Genomic DNA, 14,408 nt, shown 5'->3' with positions numbered 1-14,408 from the left:
AAAGAACGCTTTTCTCTTTGCTGGACTTAATTTTACACTTAGCTAGTTATTTTCAAGTTTTAACATAGGAAATTAATTCATTAACTGCTAAAGAAAAAAACAAGCTTGTTAGAATAATTTCTTTGTTTAAATTACAAATGAAGAGGCCTGAAATCCTTAATACTCTTTGTACTCTAAGTTATGTATTTTGGCTTAACTGTTCCTTCTTTGCTCACATCTGCTTCTTGACCATGTTCTGAATAGGAGTTGTCTTTTAAAATAAAAGCATCTATATTTTTACATGTTCTTCATGTTCATCATTGTTAAAATGAAAGGAAATGCAAATTGTTGATTCAGGTACTTGTTCTAGCAAACCTATGATTTTTAAAAGCAGAAGATGTTTTGGATGCAATCTTTTAACATTCTAAAGGGCATGTTGTTTTTACTGTATTGCTTTTAGGAGAAAAACAACAGTGAAGACATTATGTATTTATGCGGACTACAAATCTGATGAAAGCTATACACCAAGCAAGATCTCAGTCAGAGTAGGAAATAATTTTCACAACCTTCAAGAAATTCGGGTATGTCTTTCCAATTTTTAAAAGTATGTTATTTTATAACTCTTGCTATTTAAAAGATAGTCATTTTTGAGATTAGGTTAGGCAGATTAAAATTTTAATATATAAAAGGAAAATTGTTAATATTTAAGAAAACATTTAAAATTTTTATATAATTTTCTTTTGAATTCTGATTGAATTGTTTCTTTCCCCCAGTATTGTATTATGGAAATTACAGAAAAGCTGAAAGAATTGTATAGTGAACCCTAATATCCTTACCCCCTAGATTCTACAATTGTTAATGTTTTGATATATTTGCTTTATTATAATCTGTCCATCAACCATATAATTTTTATATGCATTTCAAATAAGTTGCAGATATTTATACATATTACCCCAACTACTTCAGTATGACATATAATAACTGGACTTACTAGTATTTGTTTAAGGTTCATTTTTTAAGTTAAAATTGATATGAATTTTGCATGAATCTTAAGTGTATTATTTGGAGCATTTTGACAAATGCATCCATCTGTGTATTATCCCAGAAAAATCCCTTTATATCCCTTCCCAATCTCTATCTCCATTCTACCCTCAGAGGTAATCTGATTTTGCTTATTTTTTTATTCATTCCATAGATAAATGTTGCCCATTCTAGAATGTCACATAAATGGAAGTATGCAAGGTATAACTTTTATCGAGGTGTCTTTCATGCAGCCTGATTTTCTCAAGATTCATCCATGTTGTTGCATTTATTAGTCTTCATTCCTTTTTATTCCTAAATTGTAGTACACTGTTTGAATATACCACAATGTATCCTCTGTATAACATTTTAAAGCTATTAGGACAATGCTTTTGTGAGCTGAGTTTTATTAGTCCCAAAGTATTTACATCCCAGATGTATTTTCAATGATTTTGAATTGTATGCTTGTCAGGTGAAGTCCTGGCTCTTAGCATTTTTTCTTGACAGAAAATTATTGAGTTCAAATAATAATGAAAAATCTTTTAAATTAGTTGGTTCTGAAAGATCCTGGAAGCACCTATGGTCTTCAAAAGACTTTCAGTTAATTTGTGTCCTGGAGTCTTCTTTGCCTTATGTTTATGTTGAGACTCTGTCTCTACATTTATATTTCTTCCCTGAGTTAGTAAGAAATTACATAATAAAAATCACATATACTTTCATTGTTTTCTCATTATATGCAGCACTGTACTCTTGAGAAATTTGCTTACATATTGACAAATAAGTAAGGACATGTTTGTTTGTTGGCTTTTTTTGTCCTTCTTTGAAGTAAGTTGATCACTTGTTTGAGGTGACTACCTGGTCTTGTTCCAGACAGTTATATCTTCCTTTATTTTGAAAGAATGTTTCTTTAAATTTTCTTGAAAACTAAGTTGTTTTTGAAAAATTGTCATAAATAAGACATTCTTCTTTTAGTTTAAAAAAGTTTCTTATTTTGTCTGACAGACCATACTGGTTAATATACATGCTGTGTTTGAATAAATTCAGAAATCGATCAGCTATTAATTTTTCTAAGTTTATTCATTCACCCAGTGCTTTTGCATTTAGAATCTTTTAAATTTATTTTATTATAATAATCATATTGGGTCTTTTGCTAGCCTTTCTCTTAGTCATTTTAGTACTTAAAAGACTTGAGATACTGACTTTTTATAAATTAGTTGTTAAACATTTTGAATTTACCACATAATTTGGTCACTCATATTGAGAAACCTTTTGAGCGGCTTGTTTTGTTTTCAAACTAGATTTGTCGTATAATTCCTCAGGCACATTGAACTACGTGACACACTAGAAATAAAATGTTTTGCTCCAAAATGTATGTGGTATGTATTTAAAATGTCCGCTAGATGTCACTGTTGTCCTTTAATTGCTAGTCTCAGCCTAGTAGTCATGAGTTCAAGACCTCAAGTAGTCTTAACTTTACTAGTTTTTCCTAGAGTATATATATTTAAAAATTCTTTGAGGTATTTTGGGAAATGTACATTTTCATACATGTTTTAAGACTTATGTATCATATATATGTTTTGTATTCTGTAAGTAATTTTTAAGTTGGAGAAAACTTTAATTGATAATCCTACCATTGTGGAATATTTTTAATCTAATCTTTTCTTCTATTTTATCTTTAATTAGCCATATAGAATAAGGCAGACTCTAAATTTTATTCTAAGGGTGTTTATATTTCTGTGTACTGACCACATAGCCTCGTGAGACCAGTAATACTAAATATTACCAGGTGATAATATAAGTTGTTTTCCTAAAAAACTTAATGTACATACTGCTTTTCTGTCACATTTCTCACTAAGAGACCGTAATTTTTAAGTTTTGATTTAAAATATTAGTGCTGCATTTGCAGCTCATGAAGTAAAGGATACTTTATCTTTTAATTATCCATCTTTACATGTGACTTACTGTTTATCTTTTTTCTTTTATACGTTAAATAAGAATCTTGTCACTTTGTTTTTCAAGAAAGGAAAGATAAACAGATCATAGTTTTATTATATTACTCTTCTGTAAGATCTACATTATTAAAAAAATATTTGCTTCTTCTAACTCGGATACTAAGACAAATGATTAAAATAGTATGAACTTTCATGAGGCTTTTAGAGCCATCATTTCATTAGCTATAGGACTGATTTAACTGAGCGGAAAATCCAACTAAATCTTTTTATATTTTTCCAGGATGCTTGCCCATTGGAGGGTGTAGTATGTATTGGAGTATTTTAATAGGTTTTCCTTTTTTTATTAGAAATTATGGATCTGTTTACTTGAAACACTCTAAACACCTATTTTATGTAATTTTATTATTGACTTGAAGTAATAAAAAAATTTTAGTTCAGGGTGGGACAAGCTAATGGCTACCCTATTTATCAAAACTTACTCTTTTTCTAGCATATGTTTTCCTTCATTTCAGTTATGATGATATTATATCTAGATCTTTGTTACCTCTTTTGAAAATCTCTGTAAAGAGATCAGGCCCTTCTTTACTATTCTAGAATGCATATCTTAACCTCTGTGTCTGAGGAGAAACTTAAAATGGAAATGAAGCTTGACTTTCTACTTAGTGATTACAAAATACTAAAACTGGGTTTGGCCAAATACAACATTTTTGACACCGGAGTTGAATTTATTTATGCTGTTTATTCTTCTTTCTTGTCAAAATCCATCCTACACAAATCAGAAACCAATAACCTAAGAACATTTTATGACATGTTTATAGTTTATTGTTTCTATACAAGAGACCATTTGTATATAGAAGTGAGAATTTAGCATTTCAGAGTCTTTATATCATTATCTTTTTAGAATACTTCATCTTAATGGCATTACTTTATGCAGGAAGTCATGTTCATGTTGTTCATAAAGTTGCTGAGAAAATTTCAAATAAAGATATAGTTGCTTTTAAAATTTTTAGATTCTTTGTATTTAGCATTTTATTTTGGTTTAATGGTGTTCTTTTCCTTTGCTCTCAGATGGGAAATATATATGAAGAAAATTTTTATCATTTAGAGCAAGGACCCAAAGAATGCTATATCTTAGATGTGACCATTTTAACATTGTAGAAAACATCTCCAGATAAAATCCAAGAAAACTTAGATTCCTCTTTGATTTGCTAATTTGTCATTATTTCTCTTTTTAAAAAACTACTGTAAAAATATTTGTACTTTCAATATGACACTAAAGTTTATTAGACATATAGTAAGAACTCTAAAAATAATTTCTGTGCAGTTCTATGAAAAACAACTTGTTAATTTAATAGTTTCAGCATATGTGAAAGTTGCCTTTTGATTCATTGTTAGTACATTGCTTCTTAAAAGTTGTGGCCACAGAAGAATAAAATACTGATGGAACACAAGAGTGAGCACTTAAGTGAATTTTAAGCCTTGTTTTTGTCTTCAGATAATAAAGCTGTTACCAAGTAATTTTTTTCCTTTTTTAAGAGGAGGCTTGAAACAAGCCCTCAATGTTAAGAGAGCTGTAATGATATTTTCCCTTTTTTCCATGTGGGAGAGCCTTTTGGCTCTCTACCTTGTGTCTTAAATCAGTAGCATGGCCATGGGAGTCCGTATATGGTACTTTGACAGAAGTGGTTAATAAGTCAGCTCTTCTGTTAGAATAACATTTACTATTATAATTTGAGTTCCATTAATGTGTGTGGTAGAGTAGGAAGATGCAGACAAAGGCTGTGACTCTACCCATTGATCTTAAAAATCTACTTACATTTACTTTCTTATGAGGGGCCTATTTTAAACAACTTGGTATAAAGAATGATTTAGGTGATATCTACCAACATAAATCAGTTTGATAAGACAGAGTGTTTGATTTATTGAATCCTTGGGAAAAAAATAGTTTTTATTGAATTTCATTGGTTTAAAGGAAAATATTTTTAAAAATTAGTTTTTATGACTAACTTTGAATATATTTGGACATCTTTGAAGTGAGTATAGTATGTTTTCGTGTGATACACATAATTTTTAGGCCAGAAATGTTATCCTCTTTTATTCTTCTCTAAAAGTAACATGTGCAATTTAAAAAAATTATTCATAATTACATACATTACTTATTTCCAAAATGGAGTTGAGGTAACTATGCATTTGGGGTAGGTTTCCTTTTGAAAATCAAAATATACTGCACACAATATAATATATATTTTTAAGAATGAACAATTCTTGCATCTCTTATTTTTTGTTTGACCACAGACTATATATTTTTAAAGAGATGTGAAGTCTGGTGTTCTATACAAGACAGATTCATACTTTATGCAGTAAATACTTATTTAGGGCCTGGTAAGTGCAGTGTCAGGCACTGTGTTAGGTCCTGGGGATACAGCAAAGATAGTCTGTGTTTCTGTCCTTAAGCACTTTAAGTCCAGTGGAAGAGGCAGTCAAATAAATCAGCAATTACAATATAGCCTAGTAAATGCATATGGGGGGCTGTGGGATAAATGGAGCATTATTAGCAACAGTGGTTTAAAAAGTTTTTCTAAATCTGGTGATCAACTGAATATTAGGGATAAATATGAAGCCCTACTCAGGTGGAGAGTGAAGAGGAGGCATTCTAAAAGGGAGTACAGCCTACACCAAGGTATGGAAGTGTAAAGAATTGTAGAATGACAGACCTGCAAGTAATGTAGTCTGCCTGGAGGCTGGGTAGGTGTGAGGGAGGAGCAGGAGAGACCGGAGGAGTATTTAATCTTAGTTCAGCACATTGACTGTGATGGTAATGGTAAACCAGCCTCCGTATATAAGGAGTTTATATTCTTGCAGGGAATAAATATATAATTTTTACAGTGAAAATATATGGATAAAAGTCCAATTTGCTTACTGCCAAACTTCTAGGGCATTTAGACTTTATATGACGAAGCATTGATAAAGTTTAATTTTGGGAATGCTAGGATTGGAGCAATGTGAAGACCAGGTAGGTGGTATCCAGGTGACTATTAGGAGGATTTACCTTTGTCTGTGGCACAGGGAAATGCTGTCAGGTTCAACAGGACAAGATGTATTTGAAGTAGAATCAAAAGGACTTGTGATTAATTGCTACCTATTGGGTCCTGGGAATATGGATTCAAGTAGGTAGAAGAGGGCATTTAGAATTTTTAGGCGTGGCAACTGGATGAATGTTGTCATTAATAGGAGATGGAATACAGAGTTAAGAAACATTAGGGATGGAGATGGAATGGAAACTTACACTAATGAGATTAATTTTTGTCACTGATTTCTAGTGTCCTTTCAAATGGAGGGGTTTTTCAGTGGGTAGTCAGGTATGTGGATCTGAATCTGAGGAAAGAAGTATAGGTTAGTGGTGTAGATTTGGGAATCATCAGTGTATATGTAGAAGCTTACATGTGAGTTTTGATTCATTCAGGGAGTGTGTGTCATGGAAAAAAAGAGTGCCAGGAAATGGAACTATAGAAATGCCAATATTCAAGAGCACTCTGCTGTAAGGTCACTTTTTTCAAGTGCTCTTTCATAGCAGTTGTGGAAGAACTGTACTGTTTCTTTTAACAGCTAAGGGTAAAGAAAACAAAAAATAATGTTAAAAAACCTTTTATTTAATCCTATAGTAGGATATACTACAATAGAAATATGCTCTGTACTTACAAAAGTGAAAATGACATGGTTTTAGAGATACAGATTATCAACCCCTTTTATGTAAGGAGAGCCTATGGAGTGAGTATGGCTAGGTGAACAGGGCACGGGTGGGCACCTGGCTGAGAACCTAGTACAGTGCCAGAAACAGTAGGCATTTACTGAACAGCAGTCAAATCAATGTTTCGGCATTCCCTAGGCTTGCCACTGACCCTTACTTAGTTTGCTTTGGAAAAATTATCTGGGCCAATCTGACTCCTTCTCTCAAAAACTAAAATAAAAAAAAAATTTGTGATTAAAAACCATAACATAAAATTTACCATCTTACCATTTTAAAGTATACAGTTCAATAGTAGTGTTAAGCATATTTACATTGTTGTGTAACAGATCTCCAAAATTTTTCATCTTGCAAAACTGAAAATCTGTGTATTTTCAAAATTCCTCCTCGTTTTCTCCTCCCCTCTGCCCCTCGTAATCACTATTCTACTTCCTGTTTCTATGACTTTGACTACTCTTGATACCTCATCTAAGTGGACCCATATAGTATTTGTCTTTTTGTGACTGTTTTGTTTCACTTAGCACAGTGTCCTCTAGGTTGTAACATGTATCATGTAACAGTATTTCTTTCCTTTTTAAGCCTAAATAATATATCATTATGTATATATCACATTATGTATACCCATTCATTTGTTGATGGACCCTTGGGTTGTTTCCACCTGTTGGCTATTGTGATAAGAGCTGCTATAAACGTGGGTGTGCAAACATCTCTTTGAGACCCTGCTTTCAGTTACTTTGAGTATATACCCACAAGTAGGATTATGGGATCATATGGTAGTTGTATTTTTAATTTTTTGCCTTTCTCAGAAGTGACTCACAAGAAACAGGCAAGTTAGCAAGATTTGATGCAGAGAGATAGTGATATGGACAGGATGGGTAAGATGAAGGGCCATGTGTAAACTGAAGTTTTTTTAAAGTTAGAAGTATATAAACTATAAGATACAGGAGAAGGTAGGATGGTGTAGAATGAATAGGGTAGATGCAAGAACAGAGACAGACAACTAGGAGAGAGAAAAACAGAGTTGAACAAAGGTGGTGTCCCCAATATTCTTCATTTACTGACCTCTGATTATCTGGTTGTTTACTTTTCCTGGGTTGCTATGCCTGCATAAACTTTTCAGTAAGCCTCCACTTCCTGTAGAAAGTTTTGAGTACAGCTTTATTCTTGATAACTAAAGTGGCCCTAAAAAAAATAAAAAATAAATAAAATAAAAATAAAATGGTCCTGATTTATTAGTAGCAGCAGAAAGAGAAGCAGCAAATCTTGCTGAAAGTGACCTGCTGAGAAATTTTATCAGAAGTTAAAAGTATATCTTAATTGAGGTAAGCCCACTCAGGACATTAATTTTTTTCTCAGCCCTTTATTTTACATATGGTAAGTGAAGAACTAATAATCGCTAAAAATAATAGGCAAATACTTGTATTTTGATGGTATCAATGTTGCTTTAGGAAGAGAAGAATCAGCATGTCAATTTTGATTTGATTGGATTGACCAATTAAATCAAAACATCATAGAATTGCTTTTGAGTCATTCTTTTCATCGTTTCTGTGTTTGTTACCTTTACTGTTTATTAAGCACTCTCCATGTATATGACACGGTGCTAGGCAGTCATAATTCACTGTTTCGTTGTATCTCTCCAAAGCTCATTTCCTATATTCAAGGAAAGCTGAGACTTAGGTTAAAATGGACCTTTTGCTATGTGGCTCCATTCTAAATGTGAGAATGTGAAAGCTGAAAGACGCATTGGAGGAAATTTATTTTATCAAAAACTTAGATGCTTAACAGTCAAGTATATAACCTAACACCAGAAGTCCATGCCTTTATCCAAAGGGGACAACTTCTATTCAGTTTTAGTCTGTTGCCACATGGGAATGTGGGCCCAGTGTTGCAAGTCTTACAATTTTTAAAGAGAAATCAGTAATCTGGAGTTGAATGTAATATTTCTCCATTTTTAAAGACATGTGGGGCAGACAAGGTGTGTCCACAGGCTGGTTGTGGCCAAAATGTCATTATTTATCAACTTCTAATCAAGTGCTATGCTATTATTTTACAAATGAGATGTAGAGAGGTGAGGTGAGCTGTCCAATGTCACACAGCAAGTCAGTGGTGTAGCTGGGAATCAGCATGCAGTGCATATTCCTTCCATTTTTTTTTCCCCCTTAAAATAATATTAGATTACAAACATTTCTTTAAGGTTTTTCAGGAAAAAAAATTGAAGTGTGGCACAGATGAAATGAGCTGGTGAATGACAGGGGATAGATTTTTGAAATGTATTTAAAAATTAACTTCCTTGATGTATTATTTTATTGAAAATCAATACTTGTAATGCTAATGAGTTTGGAATAAATATAAATATTTGCTTTTCTTGTTGCTGATTGCTTTTGCTTAATAATCTTATAAGGAGCTTTAAACAGTGTAGTTTGGAGAATGAAATTTCTAAGGGAAAAAAATCTTCAAGTCTCAGAATAAAATTGTTTGGAAGATTGGAGTAGAAACTCTGGAATAAAAGCTAATCAATACTTTGGTCATTTTATCTTCATGAGGGAATTAAGAAAAGTCATCCAGTAAGGGTTTGTAGATTTTGGGAGTCTTTCCTCTTGTGTTTGCAATGATGGTAGGAAACAGAAACATTAGCCCAGCTGTCTCAGCACCATTTTCTGAACAAATTGTCTACTTTGAGGTTAGCTTAGAATGATAATTAGCTGATTGAATGGTGTGCCGCTGGTCTTGATCTGCTTAATTAAGTAGAGCAGAGGCACTAGGCAGAGGAGACTCTCAAAGAACTTCTGACGAGGAAGGTCTAGATTCAGACTAAGTGGTATGTAACTTTGAGGCAGTCATAGGGAAATTGCTCAGATCGTATGTTAGCTTTTTAGCAATTTTTATTGAGCTTAAGTTCTTTTATCTTGTTTCAGGATTTCCTAAGTAGCTATATAAATTTTCTATTACTTATTTTTGATATGAAAGGGTATAAGTTCTTGCTCTAGGTCTTAAATAGATAGACAAATAAATAAATTATCACATAATGACAGATACCTCAGATTGAAAATATATCAAGAGAATAAGAAGACAAGCCATAAACTGGGAGAAAATATTTGCAAAAGGCACACCTGATAAAGGAGTGTTACCCAAAATGTAGAAAGAACTCTTAAAACTCAACAACAAGAAAACAACCTGATTAAAATATAGGTCAAAGATCTTAACAGACAACTCACCAAAGGAGATGTACAGATGGCAAATAAGCATATGAAAAGATGCGCCACAACATATGTCAACAGGGAAATGCAAATTAAAATGAGATACCACTACACACATATTAGAATGGCCAAAATCTGGAAAACTTTACATTACCCAATGCTTGTGAGGATGTGGAACAACATGAACTGTTACTTGTTATTGGTGAGAATGCAAAATGACACTTTGAAAGACAGTTTGATGGCTTCTTAAAAAACTAAACACTCTTATCATACGATCCAACAATTGTGTTTCTTAGTATTTACTCAGAGGAGTTGAAGACATATGTCCACAGAAAATCCTGCATGTGGATGTTTATAGCAGCTTTATTCATAATCGCCAAAACTTGGAAGCAACCAAGACATTCTTCAGTAGGTGAATGGATTAATAAACTGTGGTACATCAAGACAATGGAATGTTACTGTGTTCTAAAACAAAGAGCTTCAAGCCATGAAAAGACATGGACAAACCTTAAGTGCACATTCCTAAGTGGAAGAAGCCAACCTGAAAAGGCTACATATTGTCTAATTCCAAGTATGTGACGTTGTGGAAAAGGCAGAACCCTGGAGATGGGAAAAACACATCAGGGGTTGCCAGGAGGTGGAAGGAATGAATAGGTGGAGTACTGAGGATTTTTAGGGCAGTGAAAATTCTCTGAATGATACATCTGTCCAAACCCATAGCATGTACAACACCTAGAGTGAACCCTAATGTAAACTTTGGGTGATTATGATGATGACAGTGTAGGTTCATCATTTGTAACAAATGTACCACTAAGGTGGGGGATGTTGGTAATGGGGGAGGCTGTGCCTGTGGAGGGAGGCAGGAGGTATATGGGAAATCTCTGTACCTGCCTTTCAATTTTCCTGTGAATTTGAAACCAATCTAAAAATATTGTCTTTAAGAAGGAAAATATATACTCTCCATCTCCCTGCCCACCACACAGGATAAGAAGTTTTCTTAGGGTTTTACTGACATATTAAGTTCACATAAAATAATAATTATAACATGCTGGCAAATTCTGTTTTTCCATCTTTTTCCCTCAGACTATGTACTTTCTGCTAAGCAAATGAGATTAGCAAGAATTTACTGCCTATGTTTTCTTTTAGGATTTTTATGATTTCAGGTCTTCAATACATTTTTATTTTTATATGTTGTGTAAGAGAATATGATCCAGTTTCATTCTTTTTTGCATGTAGCTGTCTGGTTTTCACAACACCATTATTTGAAGACTTTCTCTTTCCCACTGTATATATATTTCTTTGTCTTATACTATGCCTCCTTTGTCATATATTAATTGATGATATAAGCATGGATTTTTTTTTTCTGGACTCTGTTCCATTGATCTGTGTCTATTTTTGTTCCAATACCATACTGATTTGATTACAGTAGCTTTGTAGTATAGTTTGAAGTCAGCTGGCTTAATACCTCCAGGTTTGTTCTTCATTCTCGATATTGTTTTGGCTCTTCGGTGTTGTGGTTCAGTCTAAATTGTAGGATTATTCCAGTTTTGTGAAAAATGCCATTGGTGTTTTTGTAGAGATTGTATTTTATCTGTAGATTGCTTTCGGTAGTCTGAACATTTTAACAGTGTTATTCTAATATGTGAGCATGGAGTATCTTTCCATTTGTGTTGTCTTCAATTTATTTCATCAATGTCTTAATAATTTTCAACTTACAGGTATTTCACCTCATTGGTTCAATTTATTCCTTGGTATTTTATTCTTTCTGATACAACTGTAAATGGGATTGTTTTCTTAATTTCTCTTTCTGCTAGTTCATTATTAGTGTATAAAAATGCAACAGATTTCTGTATATTGATTTTCTATCCTACAACTTTACTGAATGCATTTATTAACTCTGATAGTTTTTTGGTGGCATCTTTAGGGTTTTCCATATATAGTATCATGATGCCTATTTTATCTGTATTTAGATAGAAACTTTGAAAATAGATTCTAATTATATAAAATGTTTAGGCCAGATTGTATTACTTTATTTTAATTCATAAAAAATTCCAGTTAAAATAATATAATGTTCTTTACCTTCCTGAATTTCAGTCATTTATGATATAACTGAAATATTCAGATTCAGCAATCACCTCTGAAGTTGAGGAAAAGACACTGTGATTATTTAATGGTAGAGAGTGCCTTACAGTAAATTGTTTCAGACAGTTTTTCAGACTAAAGTGTCTTGTTTTTGCTTTTGCTCTTATTTCACGTAGTTTCAATCTATATATGTTGTTTTCCTCAAGTGTCCCTTTTTACATAACCATATATAGTAATGACTATAGACTTGGACTTATTCTCTAATTGCAGTTACTCTGAGATTCACCAGAAAAATGAATAACCCTTTTAAAAAATATTGCGTCTGTTTTCATTGTCCACTAAGTATTGTATTCATTTTAATTATAATTGCTAAAACCTCAAAACTTAATCTGAAAACTTTTATTTTCCTATGTTTAACAAATTATAGCAAAGAGGTGTTACGCACAAAACTTATGTAAGAAATGACTATGATGCCAATGGTCTTAAAAGCTTTTTCTTAGATCTTCAGATTATTCTTCCAAGAGTTGAATTTCCTATTTTCTCTTTTTCTTAATTAGGATCTGCTTGAAGGACATACATGTTCTTTAGCTATTATACATTACACTTTTGCTGCATTATTATATAAACTTGCTTTTATAGAATTTCTTTGTAGTGTTAATCCATAGGTCTACACTGAGAACATGAAATTTTGGAATTTGTTTTTGTAATCCTGTTAGGAGTATTGTTGATGATGTAGTCCAATTAATCACAGAGTGACCTTTTATATAGCTCCACAGGGAAAATTTCCTTCAGAGGTGAATTTCGGAAAGCATTTTAGTTTTTATTATAATACACACACACATGCCCGTGCACGCACACACACACACACACACACACACACACACACACACACACACACAAATTCTTCTGCTCAGGAACTTTCCATTTAGGGACTAGATATGAAAAATCCTACCTGTGTGAGGAGCTAGTATATCAACTCTTGTTATTCACCAATAGATGGTGTTAGCAGTCACTTCTGTAAAAACTTTGCATGTGAGATTAAGTAGAGTTTATGATAACTCTGTGGAAACTAATTTTGTTTGTAAGTAGAAGAACATCTGTGCTGTGTCAGAAGCAGTAATGATATGTACTTAACTTTGACTGCTGAGAACTGTGGGGCCAAATTAGTGACCTACTTAATAAAAGTGTATATATATATTTCTGCACACTAATCTTATTTAGTAATTTAATAGCATGTTTCTTATAGCATGTATATTAACACATATAATATAACAGATATTATATTCTTTGATAGCTTCCACTAGCACAGGGACGATATCTTTCTTGATCACCCTCGTGCCTGAGTACTTGGCACATAAGTGCTCAGTTAATATTGTGTAATTTTTTTTTTTCCCCACAGTGGCCCCTGTATTTACTTTAATGATAGCTGAGGGGCATCTGTTTCAGCTTTACTGAAGAAAAGGGTCCAAGGCAGATTAGTTCTTAAATTGATTCTACCCTAGAAGCCCTACTTTCTGGTATAAGCATGTGATCTAAGAGAAGATAATGACTAAAGGGAATGTAATTTACCTTGGGAGAATCTGGGGGACTCAAAACTTGCCTCTTATCATGGCCCAAAGGTGATAAGCTCAGGTTAAGCCTGATAAGGGATGCACTTTAGGTAATAAGAACAAACCGAGTAATAAGAACAAACCGAGGGATGAGAAATCTTCCTTCTATTATACCTTAGTATTTAGGTTACTGCTTCACATTTAAGATAATGCAGGGATAAAAAAATTATTCTCAGTTGGTTTATAAAAATCTAGTTGTTAGACATTAGCTTTATTCATTTAAAATTCTTATAATTTCTCTGAGGAAAATAAGTGAGTATTGAAAGGTGTTCCTGGCTTTAAAAATACTTAATTTGTATGAAGTTGCCTTGTGTTGAGAGAATATTATCTAAGGCAAATGTGGAATTCACATTTGAAAATTTTCTTTTGACTAAGATCAGGATTATCTGTAGCATGAAATTATCGTGACTCATTGAACTCCATTTAACCTGAAGCTGTAGTCATTTGAAACCTTCTGCTATTTCCCTGGAGTCATGTTGTACTCACCACGGAACGCAGAGTTCCCTAACCTTGGCTTACAGGGGCAAAAACCCAGTCTGTTTCATAATCTGCAATCTGGGTTTTAGATATTATATTCAGAGAGGGACAGCAGGATGAGCCCCAAGCCCGAGGAGGGAACAGGTTTCTAGATTGCATTGCCACATGCTGCTTCAGTTGTGGCTTTGGAGCCCGTCAGAGGAGAGTTGCAATTTTGTTATTACCTCTTCTTAAATTTTCAGTATACGGTAATTTCTCTGTCCTTTCTGAGTTTCTGTTTATGCACCTATCTTATTTGGGTGGTTGTGAAGGTTAAATGAGATAAGCTGTGTAGAAACATCACAAT

At 33.0% G+C, this 14,408-nt stretch overlaps 1 protein-coding gene across 5 annotated transcripts in view; it reads left to right on the top strand.

The window, feature by feature from the left end:
* The window catches only part of ANAPC10 (anaphase promoting complex subunit 10), a 120,332-nt gene that overhangs the window by 61,810 nt on the left and 44,114 nt on the right, over positions 1-14,408 (top strand). For 4 of the 5 annotated variants that reach the window (XM_036888948.2, XM_057491935.1, XM_057491874.1 and 1 more), the window contains one exon: positions 440-560. In XM_036888948.2, the coding sequence (XP_036744843.2) occupies positions 440-560 (121 nt within the window). Of the gene's footprint in view, positions 1-439; positions 561-1,174; positions 2,083-14,408 lie in introns of those variants that run through there. The other variant, XM_036888950.2, reaches the window with a different exon arrangement.

This window comes from Manis pentadactyla, chromosome 1 (assembly GCF_030020395.1).
Source record: "Manis pentadactyla isolate mManPen7 chromosome 1, mManPen7.hap1, whole genome shotgun sequence".
Lineage (NCBI taxonomy): Eukaryota > Metazoa > Chordata > Mammalia > Pholidota > Manidae > Manis > Manis pentadactyla.
This window is presented reverse-complemented; position numbering and strand designations above follow the sequence as displayed.